Genomic DNA, 14,525 nt, shown 5'->3' on the forward strand with positions numbered 1-14,525 from the left:
ATATCTATGTACGGATCGGGCAGTGTGTTCAGCATACACACTGCCCGATCCGTCGGAGGACTGACGTCATGAACTGGGCGGGCGCTCGCCCAGTTCACCTGTCAATCACCGCCGGCCGCCGCAGCATGTGTACGGGCGGTCGGACGACCGCCCCGTACACACACAGCGACGCGCCAATATATCGTTAGATATATTGGCCGTCGGCTGTGCTGCGCAGCCGACGCGATACGTCTGTGAACGACGGAGTTCACAGACGTATCGGCCGTACACACTGGCCGACGGTCCCGCGATATATCGGCCGTTCAGGAGAACAGCCGATATATAGACCAGTGTGTACGGGCCTTTAGGAGGATGATTGGCAGTGCTTGGAGTGGCAGTTGGTGTGGCTCCCATATTTGAATTTTGGACTGTGTACAAAAAAAAGGGAGGACCAACCGCACAGTACAATAATATCAAATATATGCTAATAAAAGAATAATTCCCCTATTGTTTAATTGCTAATGCCTATCTGTCTAGTTAGGGGGTGCTACCAACCAGAAACGGATGTATACACACAGAAAAATGGATAGGAAAGAGTTTGTTTAATTTGATGCACACAAGAAAATTTAAATACAACTTGATATTCTTATTAAGATTTAATAATTAAAAACTATGAAATATAAAAAAAAATTAGTAAAGAAGTGTCAAAAGATTAGAAGTAGTGATTTAAAGAAACACTTAGTATTCACTTCTATAATATATTGGTCATAATAAATGAATTTTATATTTAATGTGGTATCTGGTGCTATCTTCACATTTTCAAGTAATAATTTTATCCCAAGACGCACATAGACGCATGTGTAAAAGTATCTATTTCAAATGAGAAAATTGTATCATGTCACAGTTGATCATAAGATTAGATACTTTTTGTAACAATAAAAGGATACTTTTGTGACAAAACAAATATGTTGACCAGAATACTTCTTATATACTGAATGTGCCACTAGGGGGTGCTGCACAAAAAGAATTTACTCACTGGTAATTCTATTTCTCGTAGTCCGTAGTGGATGCTGGGGACTCCGTAAGGACCATGGGGAATAGACGGCTCCGCAGGAGACTGGGCACTCTATAGAAAGATTTAGGACTATCTGGTGTGCACTGGCTCCTCCCCCTATGACCCTCCTCCAAGCCTCAGTTAGGAACTTTGCCCGGAAGAGCTGACACAATAAGGAAGGATTTTTGAATCCCGGGTAAGACTCATACCAGCCACACCAATCACACCATATATCACGTGATATATCACGTGATAGGAACCCCGGTTAACAGCATGATAACAAATAGAGCCTCTGAAGAGATGGCTCACAACAAAACCCGATTTTGTAACAATAACTATGTACAAGTATTGCAGACAATCCGCACTTGGGATGGGCGCCCAGGATCCACTACGGACTACGAGAAATAGAATTACCGGTGAGTAAATTCTTATTTTCTCTGACGTCCTAGTGGATGCTGGGGACTCCGTAAGGACCATGGGGACTATACCAAAGCTCCCAAACGCGCGGGAGAGTGCGGATGACTCTGCAGCACCGAATGAGAGAACTCCAGGTCCTCTTCAGCCAGGGCATCAAATTTGTAGAATTTTGCAAACGTGTTTGCCCCTGACCAAGTAGCTGCTCGGCAAAGTTGTAAGGCCGAGACCCCTCGGGCAGCCGCCCAAGATGAGCCCACCTTCCTTGTGGAATGGGCTTTTACAGATTTAGGCTGCGGTAATCCAACCGCAGAATGCGCCAGCTGAATAGTTCTACAAATCCAGCGCGCAATAGACTGCTAAGAAGCAAGAGCACCCAGCTTGGTGGGTGCATACAGGATAAACAGCGAGTCAGTTTTTCTGACTCCAGCCGTCCTGGAAACATAAATTTTCAGGGCCCTGACTACGTCCAGCAACTTGGAATCCTCCAAGTCCCTAGTAGCCGCAGGCACCACAATAGGTTGGTTCAAGTGAAAAGCTGAGACCACCTTCGGGAGAAACTGAGGACGGGTCCTCAATTCTGCCCTATCCATATGGAAAATCAGATAAGGGCTTTTACAAGACAAAGCCGCCAATTCTGAAACCCGCCTGGCCGAAGCCAGGGCCAACAGCATGACCACTTTCCACGTGAGATATTTTAAATCCACAGTCTTAAGTGGTTCGAACCAATGTGATTTCAGGAATGCCAAAACCACATTGAGATCCCAAGGTGCCACTGGGGGCACAAAAGGAGGCTGAATATGCAGAACTCCTTTGACAAAAGTCTGAACTTCAGGCAGTGAAGCCAGTTCTTTCTGGAAGAAAATCGACAGTCGAAATCTGGACCTTGATGGACCCCAATTTGAGGCCCAACGCATATTTCCGCCAAATGCGGTGATGTCTTGCAGTGACATCCTTCCTGCCTTTGATCAGGGTAGGGATGACTTCCTCCGGAATACCCTTTTCCTTTAGGATCCGGTGTTCAACCGCCATGCCGGCAAACGCAGCTGCGGTAAGTCTTGGAACAGACAGGGTCCCCGCTGCAGCAGGTCTTGTCTGAGCGGCAGAGGCCAAGGGTCCTCAGCAAGCATCTCTTGAATTTCCGGGTACCAAGCTCTTCTTGGCCAATCCAGAACCACGAGTATGGTTTTCACTCCTCGCCTTCTTATTATTCTCAGTACCTTGGGTATGAGAGGTAGAGGAGGAAACACATAAACAGACTGGTACACCCATGGTGTCACTAGAGCGTCCACTGCTATCGCCTGAGGGTCTCTTGACCTGGCGCAATATCTTTTCAACTTCTTGTTGAGGCGGGACGCCATCATGTCTACCTGTGGTTTTTCCCACCGGTTTACCAGCATTTGGAAGACTTCTGGATGAAGTCCCCATTCTCCCGGGTGGAGGTCGTGCCTGCTGAGGAAGTCTGCTTCCCAGTTGTCCACTCCCGGAATGAACACTGCTGTCAGTGCTAACACATGATTCTCTGACCATCGGAGAATCCTTGTGGCTTCTGCCATCGCCATCCTGCTTCTTGTGCCGCCCTGTCTGTTTACATGGGCGACCGCCGTGATGTTGTCTGACTGGATCAGTACCGGCTGGTTCTGAAGCAGGGGTCTTGCCTGGCTTAGGGCATTGTAAATGGCCCTTAGCTCCAGGATATTTATGTGAAGAGAAATCTCCTGATTTGACCACAGTCCTTGGAAATTTCTTCCCTTTGTGACTGCCCCCCAGCCCCGAAGGCTGGCATCCGTGGTCACCAGGACCCAGTCCTGTATTTCAAATCTGCGGCCCTCTAGTAGATGAGCCCTCTGCAGCCACCACAGCAGCGACACCCTGGTTCTTGACGATAGGGTTATCCGCTGTTGCATCTGGAGATGGGACCCGGACCATTTGTCCAACAGGTCCCACTGGAACGTCCTTGCGTGGAACCTTCCGAATGGAATTGCTTCGTATGAAGCTACCATTTTTCCCAGGACTCGTGTGCATTGATGTACCGACACCTGTCCTGGTTTTAGGATGTCTCTGACCAGAGATGACAATTCCTCGGCTTTTTCCACTGGAAGAAACAGTCTTTTCTGGTCTGTGTCCAAAATCATTCCCAGGAACAGAAGACGTGTCGTCGGGACCAGCTGTGACTTTGGGATATTGAGAATCCAGCCGTGCTGTTGTAGCACTTCCCGAGAAAGTGCTACCCCCACTATCAACTGTTCTTTGGACCACGCCTTTATAAGGAGATCGTCCAAGTACGGGATAATCAAAACTCCCTTCTTGCGAAGGAGTATCATCATTTCGGCTATTACCTTGGTAAAGACCCTCGGTGCTGTGGATAACCCAAACGGCAGAGTCTGGAACTAATAATGACAGTCCTGTACCACAAATCTGAGGTACTACTGGTGCGGAGGGTAAATGGGGACATGCAGGTACGCATCCTTGATGTCCAGGGAGACCATGTAATCCCCCTCCTCCAGGCTCGCCATAACCACCCTGAGCGATTCCATCTTGAACTTGAACCTTTTGATATAAAAGTGTTCAAGGATTTTAAATTTAAGAAGGGTCTCACCGAACCGTCCGGTTTCGGTACCACAAACATTGTGGAGTAGTAATCCTTTCCTTGCTGAAGGAGGGGTACCTTGACAATCACTTTCTGTGAATACAGTTTCTGAATAGCCACCAACACTGCCTCCGATAAGGCAGATTTTAGGAAACGGCGGGGTGGGGGGGGGAGGGGGGGGGGGGGACGTCTCGAATTTTGCTGTGGGGTAGCCTGTGGCAAAAAAGTCGATTTCCCAGCAGTAGCTGAAAGACCCTCCCCAAAAAGTTCCACCCCTTTATAGGGTAAAACTTCCATGTGCCGCTTTGAGTCGGCATCACCTGACCATTGCCTAGTCCATAACCCCCTTCTGGCGGCAATGGACATAGCGCTTATTTTTGATGCCAGCCGGCAAATATCCCTCTGTGCATCACGCATGTATAAGACCGCTTCTTTTATATGGTCAATCGTCAGCAAAATATTGTCCCTATCCATGGTATCAATGTTTTCAGACAGGGAATCTGACCACGCAGCTGCAGCACTGCACATCCAAGCCGATGCAATAGCGGGTCTCAATATAATGCCAGTGTGTGTGTATATAGCTTTTAGGGTATTTTCCTGCTTTCTATCAGCAGGTTCTTTTAGGGCGGCCGTATCCGGAGACGGTAGTGCCACCTTCTTTGATAAGCGTGTCAGCGCTTTATCTACCCTAGGGGGTGTTTCTCAGCGTGACCTATCCTCTGGTGGGAAAGGGTACGCTGCCATTAACCGTTTAGAAATTATCAATTTCTTATCTGGGGAAGTCCACGCTTCCTCACACACACCTCATTTAATTCGTCAGATGCAGGAAAAACTACTGGTGGTTTTTTCTCACCAAACATAATACCCTTTTTGTGGTACCTGGGGTATCAGAAATGTGTAATACATTTTTCATTGCCTCAATCATGTAACGGGTGGATCTATTGGAGGGTACACTCGTCTCATCATCGTCGACACTGGAGTCGGTATCCGTGTCGACATCTGTATCTGTCATCTGAGGTAACGGGCGTTTAACAGCCCCTGATGACATTTGAGACGCTTGGACAGGCACAAGCTGAGTAGCCGGCTGTCCTATGTCGTCAAACCTTTTATGTAAGGAGCTGACACTGTCACGTAATTCCTTCCATAAGTCCATCCACACTGGTGTCGACCCCGCAGGGGGTGACCTCACATTCACAGGCATTTGCTCCGCCTCCACATCATTATCCTCATCATACATGTCGACACAGCAGTACCGACACACAGGGAATGCTCTTACAGAGGACAGGACCCCACAAAGCCCTTTGGGGAGACAGAGGGAGAGTATGCCAGCACACACCAGGGCGCTATATAACACAGGGATATCACCTATACAGAGTGTTTTCCCTTATAGCTGCCTATATATATATATATATATATATATATATATATATATATATATATATATATATATATATATACACTGCGCCTAATTTGTGCCCCCCCCACCCCCCTATCTTTTTTACCCTTTCTGTAGTGCAGGACTGCAGGGGAGAGCCAGGGAGCGATCCTTCCAGCGGAGCTGTGAGGGAAAATGGCGCCAGTGTGCTGAGGGAGATGGCTCCGCCCCTTTTTCGGCGGGCTTTCTCCCGCTACTTTATCGTTTCTGGCAGGGGTTAATATACACCTACATAGCCCCTGGGGCTATATATTGTGTTAATTTGCCAGCCAAGTTGTTAATATTGCTGCTCAGGGCGCCGCCCCCCCCCCCCCCCCCCCCCCAGCACCCATCAGTGACCGCAGTGTGTGGTGTGCACGAGGAGCAATGGCGCACAGCTGCAGTGCTGTGCGCTACCTTGTTGAAGACAGAAGTCTTCTGCCGCCGATTTCCCGGACCACCTTCTTGCTTCTGGCTCTGTAAGGGGGACGGCGGCGCGGCTCCGGGAACGGACAACGAGGTCGGGTCCTGTGTTCGATCCCTCTGGAGCTAATGGTGTCCAGTAGCCTAAGAAGCCCAAGCTACCACCAGTTAGGTAGGTTCGCTTCTTCTCCCCTTAGTCCCTCGCTGCAGTGAGCCTGTTGCCAGCAGGTCTCACTGAAAATAAAAAACCTAACAAACACTTTCTTTCTAGGAGCTCAGGAGAGCCCCTAGTGTGCATCCAGCTCAGCCGGGCACAGAAATCTAACTAACTGAGGCTTAGAGGAGGGTCATAGGGGGAGGAGCCAGTGCACACCAGATAGTCCTAAATCTTTCTAGAGAGTGCCCAGTCTCCTGCGGAGCCTACTATTCCCCATGGTCCTTACGGAGCGCCCAGCATCCACTAGGACGTCAGAGAAAGTAGTATTGCAGTCTCAAAGAATAGTGGCCCCCATTCCGAGTTGATCACTCGCTAGCTGCTTTTAGCAGCATTGCACACGCTAGGCCGCCGCCCTCTGGGAGTGTATCTTAGGTTAGCAGAATAGCGAACGAAAGATTAGCAGAACTGCTACTAAATAATTCCCTGCAGTTTCTGAGTAGCTCCAGACCTACTCCTAGATTGCGATCAGCCCAGTCCGTTTAGTTCCTGGTTTGATGTCACAAACACGCCCTGCGTTCGGCCAGCCACGGCCCCGTTTCTCCAGACACTCCCGCGTTTTTCCCTGACACGCCTGCGTTTTTTAGCACACTCCCGGAAAACGCTCAGTTACCACCCAGAAACGCCCCTTTCCTGTCAATCTCTCACCGATCAGCAGTGCGACTGAAAAGCGCCGCACGAACAGCAGAAAATCTGCTAAGTTTTAGTTAAATAACTAAGCGCATGCGCCCTGCGTACCATGTGCATTTAGCAACAAATCGCAGCATAGCGAAAATCTGCAACGAGCGAACAACTCGGAATGACCACCAGTATCAGTAATAGTTATATAATCCAATCCCTTTATATTTGTAAGAGACTGTTAAAGATCCCGAGACATCTACCTCTCACATGATATGTCCAAAAAATGCGGAGTTATTTACTACATTGGATCCTAATAGCTTATATTGTATTATTACAGTATGGTAAATTATCAACAGGATATTATATTCCTCAATAAGATAATGTTGCACAGTGTTGTTCTATCTTGTTCAACATAATCATTAGAGATCAGTGATGCTTTAGTTCTTGAATAATTTCAGAGTCTCAGTGTATGTCACTTATCACTTGATGCGCCCTCAGTGTAAGTCATTCAGTGCATTCATTCATGTTTGTTAAGTGGGTTCTAGAGCAGCTCCCCTCAATGGGGCAGATGTATTAACCTGGAGAAGGCATAAGGAAGTGATAAACCAGTGATATGTGCAAGGTGATAAAGGCACCAGCCAATCAGATCCTTACTTCATTTACATATTGGATCTGATTGGCTGGTGCCTTTATCACCTTACACTTATCACTGGTTTATCACTTCCTTACGCCTTCTCCAGGTTAATACATCTGCCTATTCCTTATGCAGACACTTTTCAGATTGGGCAGATGTATTAAGCCTGGAAAAGTGATAACACTGTGATAAGTGGAAGGCGATAAAGCACCAGCCAATCAGCTCCTAACTGCCAATTTACATATTGGTGCTGATTGGCTGGTGCATTATCACCTTGCACTTATCACTTCTCCAGTCTTAATACATCTGCACCCTAATAAGTCACATTGCAGTAACTGATTTGCCCCGACCAAGCGGTTACTGCGGATTTTCAGCGATGTGCAGGCTCTGACGCTGCAGTATTTTATACTTATGTCTAACCACTAAATAACGTATAATGGTCTTGTTTTTTTATTGTACTAATTGTAAAACGCAACGGAAGATGCTGGTGCAGTATTAGTAAATGTTAATAAATAGTTACTAGTCCCAGCAGACTAGCGGCTGTGGAGTGGCCCCCTCCCCATTACAGTAGAGTGACAGCTGATGCATGCTGCTGATTCAGAGGAAGTTCACACACACTGCAGTCTCTCTCGGTTATCAAGAAACATGCAGCTACACGGTGTATATATCCTCAGTGTTCTATTCCCAGCTGTGATGGTCTCAGGTAAGGGAAGGATCTTTGTATATTATCGCATGGTAATGTTTAAGTGGCTATAGGATACACTTCTGTTTAACCACTTAATGATTGGTCTCCACTTTGTATTACTGATCTATGTAATGTTGGGAGTAGTGTTAGAAGCAGTGCGGAGAGGAGATGGAGGTCACAACGTTCTGTTACTGTGAAACTTTGGATTTCCTGATGTTTGCAGAATGTGTGCCTGACTCATACACTTTCAGCACGGATTGCTGTTGCCGGGACAGTCCTGTGTTGCGATTGATTTTGTCCCCTCACTGATTAAGGGGTCTATTCATGAAGCAGTGAAAAATGTGGAGAAGTTGCCTATGGCGACCAATCAGCATTAAAGTAACATTTATAATTTGCATACTATAAATTGTACGGAGCAGCTGATTGGTTGCCATGGGCAACTTCTGCACGGGCTCACTTCTCCGCTCTTTTCACTGCTTCACTGAATTGACCCCCTTAATGATTTTCAAGCTACTCTGTGTATCCTTCAGAAACAGCATGTCACAGGGAGAGGCAGTCCTGTGATTATGCACTAAGCAGTGATAAAAGTGGAGAAGTTGCCCATGGCAACCAATGAGCTGCTCTGTACACTTCTATAATATGCAAATTATAAATGTTACTTCAATGATGATTGGTTGCCATGGGCAACTTCTCCACTGGCTCAATTCTCCACTTTTATACCTGCTTAGTACATTTCCCCTTATGTGTTATTGTCACATCTTGTCCTTGGTCTGACTGTGTAGTCAGAGTAAAATGCAAATATCCCTATGTGCAGAAACCCATAGCAACCAGGATTTACCATCATGGACTAACCAGCTAGTGTCAGGTGGTCATGGCATACTTGCCTACCTGACCCTCTCCATGAGGGAGAAAATGCTCTGTTCCTGGACTTTCCTGGTAATGTATGATTGCCATCACCTGTGGTGAAACACCTTTCTTATCAATTACCTAGCTCACCACAGGTGATGGCAATCATACATTACCAGGAAAGTCCAGGAACAGAGCATTTTCTCCCTCATGGAGAGGGTCAGGTAGGCAAGTATGGGTCATGGGGGTGTATAACATAACACACCCACCATGGGTACTGAACATTTGTGTTATTTTTTTTTTTTAGTACATAACCCCGAATAGACTACAAAGAAATCACATATACAGCAGAAACAGCACTACGGCACAGTGGATAGCTTTGCTGTCTCATAGCACTGGGTTAATGCGTTCAATTCCTGATCTGGGGAATGATCCGTGTTTGTATGTACATCCTGATTTAGACTGTAAGCTCCAATGGAGCAGTGACCCTTGTGAATGACACACATCCTCTGTACAGCACTGCACGGCTGGGGGTGCTATATAAATATTTAACAGGTCCCTTAATGGAAAACCCTTTAAAGATGGGTCTTTCTGTTGAGGTTATGGATTCCCATGCAAGCAGAGCTAGTGTGGGGCACCGAAGGGAAATCATTTCCTAAAAAGGTCACAAAGCAGCTGGAAAACTTGGAATCAGTGACACCACTGAGGGATGAAGCCGTTTGTAATGTAAATAATGCCTGCTGAATTGATAGCGCTATAAGAATAGTTTGAATCCGTCCTTTATATTATGGGGTAACACTAGTCTGGCAGGGAGACGACGGGCGGCAGGGGATCCGGATTGAAAGTCGACAGTAACTAGGTCGACAATGTCTAGGTCGACCACCATTGGTCAACAGTAACTAGGTCAACAGGGTGTCTAGGTAGACAGGGTCTTTAGGTCGACAGGTCAAAAGGTCGACATGAGTTTTTCACAATTTTTTTCTTTTTTTGAACCTTTTCATACTTAAACGATCCACGTGGACTACGACTGGAACGGTAATCTGTGCCGAGCGAAGCGAAGGCACCATGCACGAAGCATGGCGAGCGAAGCAAGCCATGCGAGGGGATGCGGTGCAGTAATTCACGGTCCCTCTACAAAGAAAACAACACCAAAATAACATTAAAAACTAGACATTGTCAACCTAGTTACGGTCGACTTTCAATACCACACCCGGGCGGCAGACGGCACAATGAATATTGTCCTCTTCCTACTAGTGAGAACTAACAGAACTAATTTAGACCTGATCGCTGGGCTGCAAATTTGCAGAAGTCAGTGATCAGATAGTCGCCGCCCAGGGAAAGTGAAAATCTGCCCCGTGCAAGTGTGCGAATGCATGCGTACGCCATGCGAAAACTTCACCAGGCAGCTATCCCGCCCCGCATGTCAGTGGCGCCCCCCCCCCCCCCGCAGAAGTGCAAAGGCATCGCACAGTGACTATGCTTTTGCACTTCAAGAGTAGCTCCCGACCAGCGCAGCTTTAGCGCGCAGGCCTGGAGCTACTCATAGTCACCGCAGACCGATCCCCCAACGGTCCGGCCACGCCTGCGTTGGCTGGACCGCTCCCCCTAAACGGTGGCTTAACGCCGCCATCCAGCCCCCTCCCGCCCAGCGACTGCCTCTACCTCAGAGGCGATCGCTAGGCAACGACGGCTGCCATGCGCCGGTGCACTGCGGTGCCGGCTCATGCGCAGTTCCGACCCGGTCGCTGTGCTGCGAAAAACTGCAGCGAGTGAACGGGTCGGAATGACCCCTTATGTCAATGCAAGAATCTACTCGTGTACTAAGAACCTGCTGCTTGCTACTTTTATCTGGAGCTGACATATAAACCTCTGTGCGTGACCTGGGTTCTCTTCTCTAAACAGCGGTAACCTCATCCTATACACAGTGTAGGTGCAGCGGTCAGAGGTTACTTTATGACTCATACGCACACAAGGCCTATGTTACTGTTCCATTGGTCCTGTAGTGCTCTCATCTCTGCATGCGTTCAAAACAATCAAAATATCACAATGAATGAAACCTCACATTTCCTGTGTTCCACTAACAGCTATGACACTCGGAACATATAGGTAAAGATTTACAGCACAGTATGTAGCCGCAATACACCAGACAGCATGTGATGCCTGGCACAAATGAACCTCCAGGTCCCTGCAACTCTGCTAGCCCCACACGCTCTACAAGATGCGACAAGGACTCACCGGGAAACTCTGCTGATTAAACACACTTGTAAATTGTGTGTGACCGATGGGCATATTAAATCAACATTATTTTTACCAACATAATGGAAAAAGGGTGTTTTCACGTTATTTTTGTATCACCTAAATGTACTAAAGGGTAATTGGAACAGAATTCTCCCCCAAGCTTAATATTTTTTTTTTAATGTTTTTTTGTAGCAACTAGATTGCATTTCCCATACTTGTAATGGGAAATGTGATCTGGCTGAATTTACAAAAAAAAAAAAATATGGAGGGAGCCCTGAGATATCATGGCAGGTTCCCTGCGGGATCACTTAAAACGGCGCTTCGGCAATTTTCCTGGCATTTCATGCATGCGCTGTAAGAAAATCACTGGGAAAATGGACGCAGCACCATTTTCCCAGAGGTCTGTGTGTGCGCAGTAAATTCCTGGACAGAGCTAGGGTCACCTATTGACCCTAGTGCCCAGAGTCTACATCACTGCTGGCTAGAGGAGGGGGCCCAGACAGACTCTGCACACCGGCCTCCTCCTCCTCCTCTTTCTCTCTATAATATTATATTATATACACATCATATATATCCTGACGAAATTACATGAAGCCATGAAACGTTGATGAAATTCAGGGTGAGGACTGTCCTCTTTTATACGGTTTGATTGCAACCAGAGTGCCATCCATCCTGCTGAGAAAATTATTATAATAGAATATATATATATATATATATATATATATATATATATATATATATATATATATATAGAGAGAGAGAGAGAGAGACACACACACACACATGGGTTGGTCGGCACTCCTGTTCTGCAGTGCAGCTGCCATGGTGCCCTCCTTGTAAGAATATGCTGGTTGGCAAGATGATTGCATGTTTTTTTATGTTTGCTTCACAGTATGCAGCCTTGAAAAAAAGCACCCTGCGCGGCGCTGAAATGTTGGCAAGCTAAAGGAAACTTTGCCCTGGGCGCCACAAGGTCTAGAACCGGCCCTGTACCAATATAATATTATATTTATATTATATTTATATTTATATTATATTATTATTATATTATTATTATATTATATTTATATTACATATTATATTTTATTAATATTATATTATATTAATATTAAATTTATATTATATTTTATTAATATTATATTTATACACACACATATACATACATATACACATTATATATATATATATATATATATATATATATATATATACATACACACACACATATATACATACACACACACACACACATATACATACATATATACATACATACATATATACATACATACATACACAAGCAAAAAATGGCTGCGCAGTATATAACGTCCAAATGTATATTGCCGCAATCCTCCTTCCAGAGTTCACCAGACTCCTCAGTAATGTAGGGAAAAGAAAAAGAAATGGAGGGCGCAAGGTGAGTATTAGGTCAATAAACTTTACTGCCAATTCTTACACTCGCATACATTTCAGTTTAAAGTCACCGGCGCAATGTAGAGAACCAGTGCAGCTTCCGGACGGCTAGCACCGATAGTCACCACGGCTCCCCAGATGACACACACAGGCGCTGTAATTTCCAGCTCCATGGACCCCAGCACAAGAAACACCACTCTCCGGTACTCCAGTCAGAAGGTCTCGCCTCACACGTCCTGCGTGGCCAGCAGGACGTGTGAGGCGAGACCTTCTGACCGGAGTGTGAGTGTAAGAATTGGCAGTAAAGTTTATTGACCTAATACTCACCTTGCGCCCTCCATTTCTTTTTCTTTTCCACATACATACATACATACATACATACATGGAAACTGGCGGCACTCCATGGATTTGTATAAACTCACACAGCTACACAAGCTTGTTAGGCTATCAAGCTTGTGTAGCTGTGAGAGAGTTTATACAAATTCGTGGCGTGCCGCCCGTTTCCTTACTATGGTGTATGGTCCATCGCTGTTCCAGGGGAGGGCACCCAGGTAATATATTCTATTTAAGATAGATGGTGGTCTTCAGTATGCTGGCTGTTGGGATCCCGACACCCGGCATACCGACACCTATTCTCCCTCTTGGGGGTCCACGACCGCCCTGGAGGTAGAATAAATAGCACACACCACCGTGCCCGCAGCGTGGTGAGCGTAGCAAGCCCGCAAGCAGCTCATTTGCGCTCGCCCAGCTGTCGGTATGTCGGCGGTCGGGATTCCGGAACCGGTATGCTGGCCGCCGGGATCCCGGCCACCGGCATACCATACTACACCCGTGCTGCGGCAAGATCCAGTCCAGGATGGCGCACTGACATCATCAGGATCTGACCTATTCAGTTCAGCTGACCGCCTCCCCGCCGGTTGCCATGGAGATGAGTCCAACAAAAACACTGTGCAGAAAGAATCAGGCCGGACAAAAGGGAGCACAGAAAAATAGAAATACCCACTGAGGCCACCACATCAAATCTACTGATAGAAAGTAACATACTATTAGCCCATATGAGGCCCACAGAGCTTACAACAATCAGCATATACTAGTACAATATAAAAAAGACAAACATAGTAGATGCATAAAAGAGAGATCGTTAAAGAAAGCAATGAAGGGAAAGATGTTCATTAAGGCCCATTGGATGAATAGTATTTACAGCAAAAATCCATTTTGCCTCCCTGCACAGCAGATTCTTCTTTAGATCACCACAGATCAGGTCTGGGGCCTGATAGATCATTTTGTATCGCAGTGTGGCTAATGAATGCTTAAATTCCCTAACATGCCTGGCCACCGGCTGATCACAGGTTTTCCCCTCCAGAGCTTGTCTGATCGCACTACGATACGCAGCCATCCTTTCCTTGAATTGACGTGATGTTTGCCCAATGTACACTAAGGCCACATGGACAGCGAATCATACACACTACAAACCTACTACTGCAGGTAAGAATTTACATACACACTATATTATTAATTACACACACATTATACACATTAATTTTTATATTATATATATATATATATATATATATATATATATATATATATATATATATATATAATAATCCAAAGGTACGGCACTCTACGGACTTGCTCAACCAAATAAATAATTCCAACAGCCTTGCTTCTCTTGGCAACGTTTCGGCTTTTTATTAGCCTTTTTCAAGCAGCATCATATATATACACATACATACATATACACACACACACACACACAATAAAATCAAGTGAGGAAAAAATGATGAGAAATATGTACTGAAGCACTTTAATCAGAAGAACCCCCCTCCACCCAAAAAAAAAAAAAAAACGAACAAAAACAAAACAAAACACATGGCTAAAGGTCCGTACACATTAGACTGTCGCTCTATGAGCGACGTCATCGAATGTTTCCCCTCCCGGCCGACTGTACACAATGGGGAAGATTCAAATGTTTGAAAAGTCAGTTGGGAGTCTGTTTT

The 14,525-nt window shown here is 45.9% G+C and overlaps 1 protein-coding gene across 2 annotated transcripts in view; it reads left to right on the forward strand.

Annotated features, from left to right (window-relative positions):
* Positions 1 to 7,721: 7,721 nt before the first annotated feature.
* The window catches only part of LOC134980384 (SLAM family member 5-like), a 74,861-nt gene continuing 68,057 nt past the window's right edge, over positions 7,722 to 14,525 (forward strand). The window contains exon 1 of one of the 2 annotated variants that reach the window (XM_063947185.1): positions 7,722 to 8,046. In XM_063947185.1, coding sequence (XP_063803255.1) covers positions 7,926 to 8,046 — 121 coding nt within the window. In that variant the 5' untranslated portion in view covers positions 7,722 to 7,925. Of the gene's footprint in view, positions 8,047 to 13,921; positions 14,011 to 14,525 lie in introns of those variants that run through there. The other variant, XM_063947186.1, reaches the window with a different exon arrangement.

The sequence above is a fragment of the Pseudophryne corroboree genome, chromosome 12 (genome assembly GCF_028390025.1).
Source record: "Pseudophryne corroboree isolate aPseCor3 chromosome 12, aPseCor3.hap2, whole genome shotgun sequence".
Lineage (NCBI taxonomy): Eukaryota > Metazoa > Chordata > Amphibia > Anura > Myobatrachidae > Pseudophryne > Pseudophryne corroboree.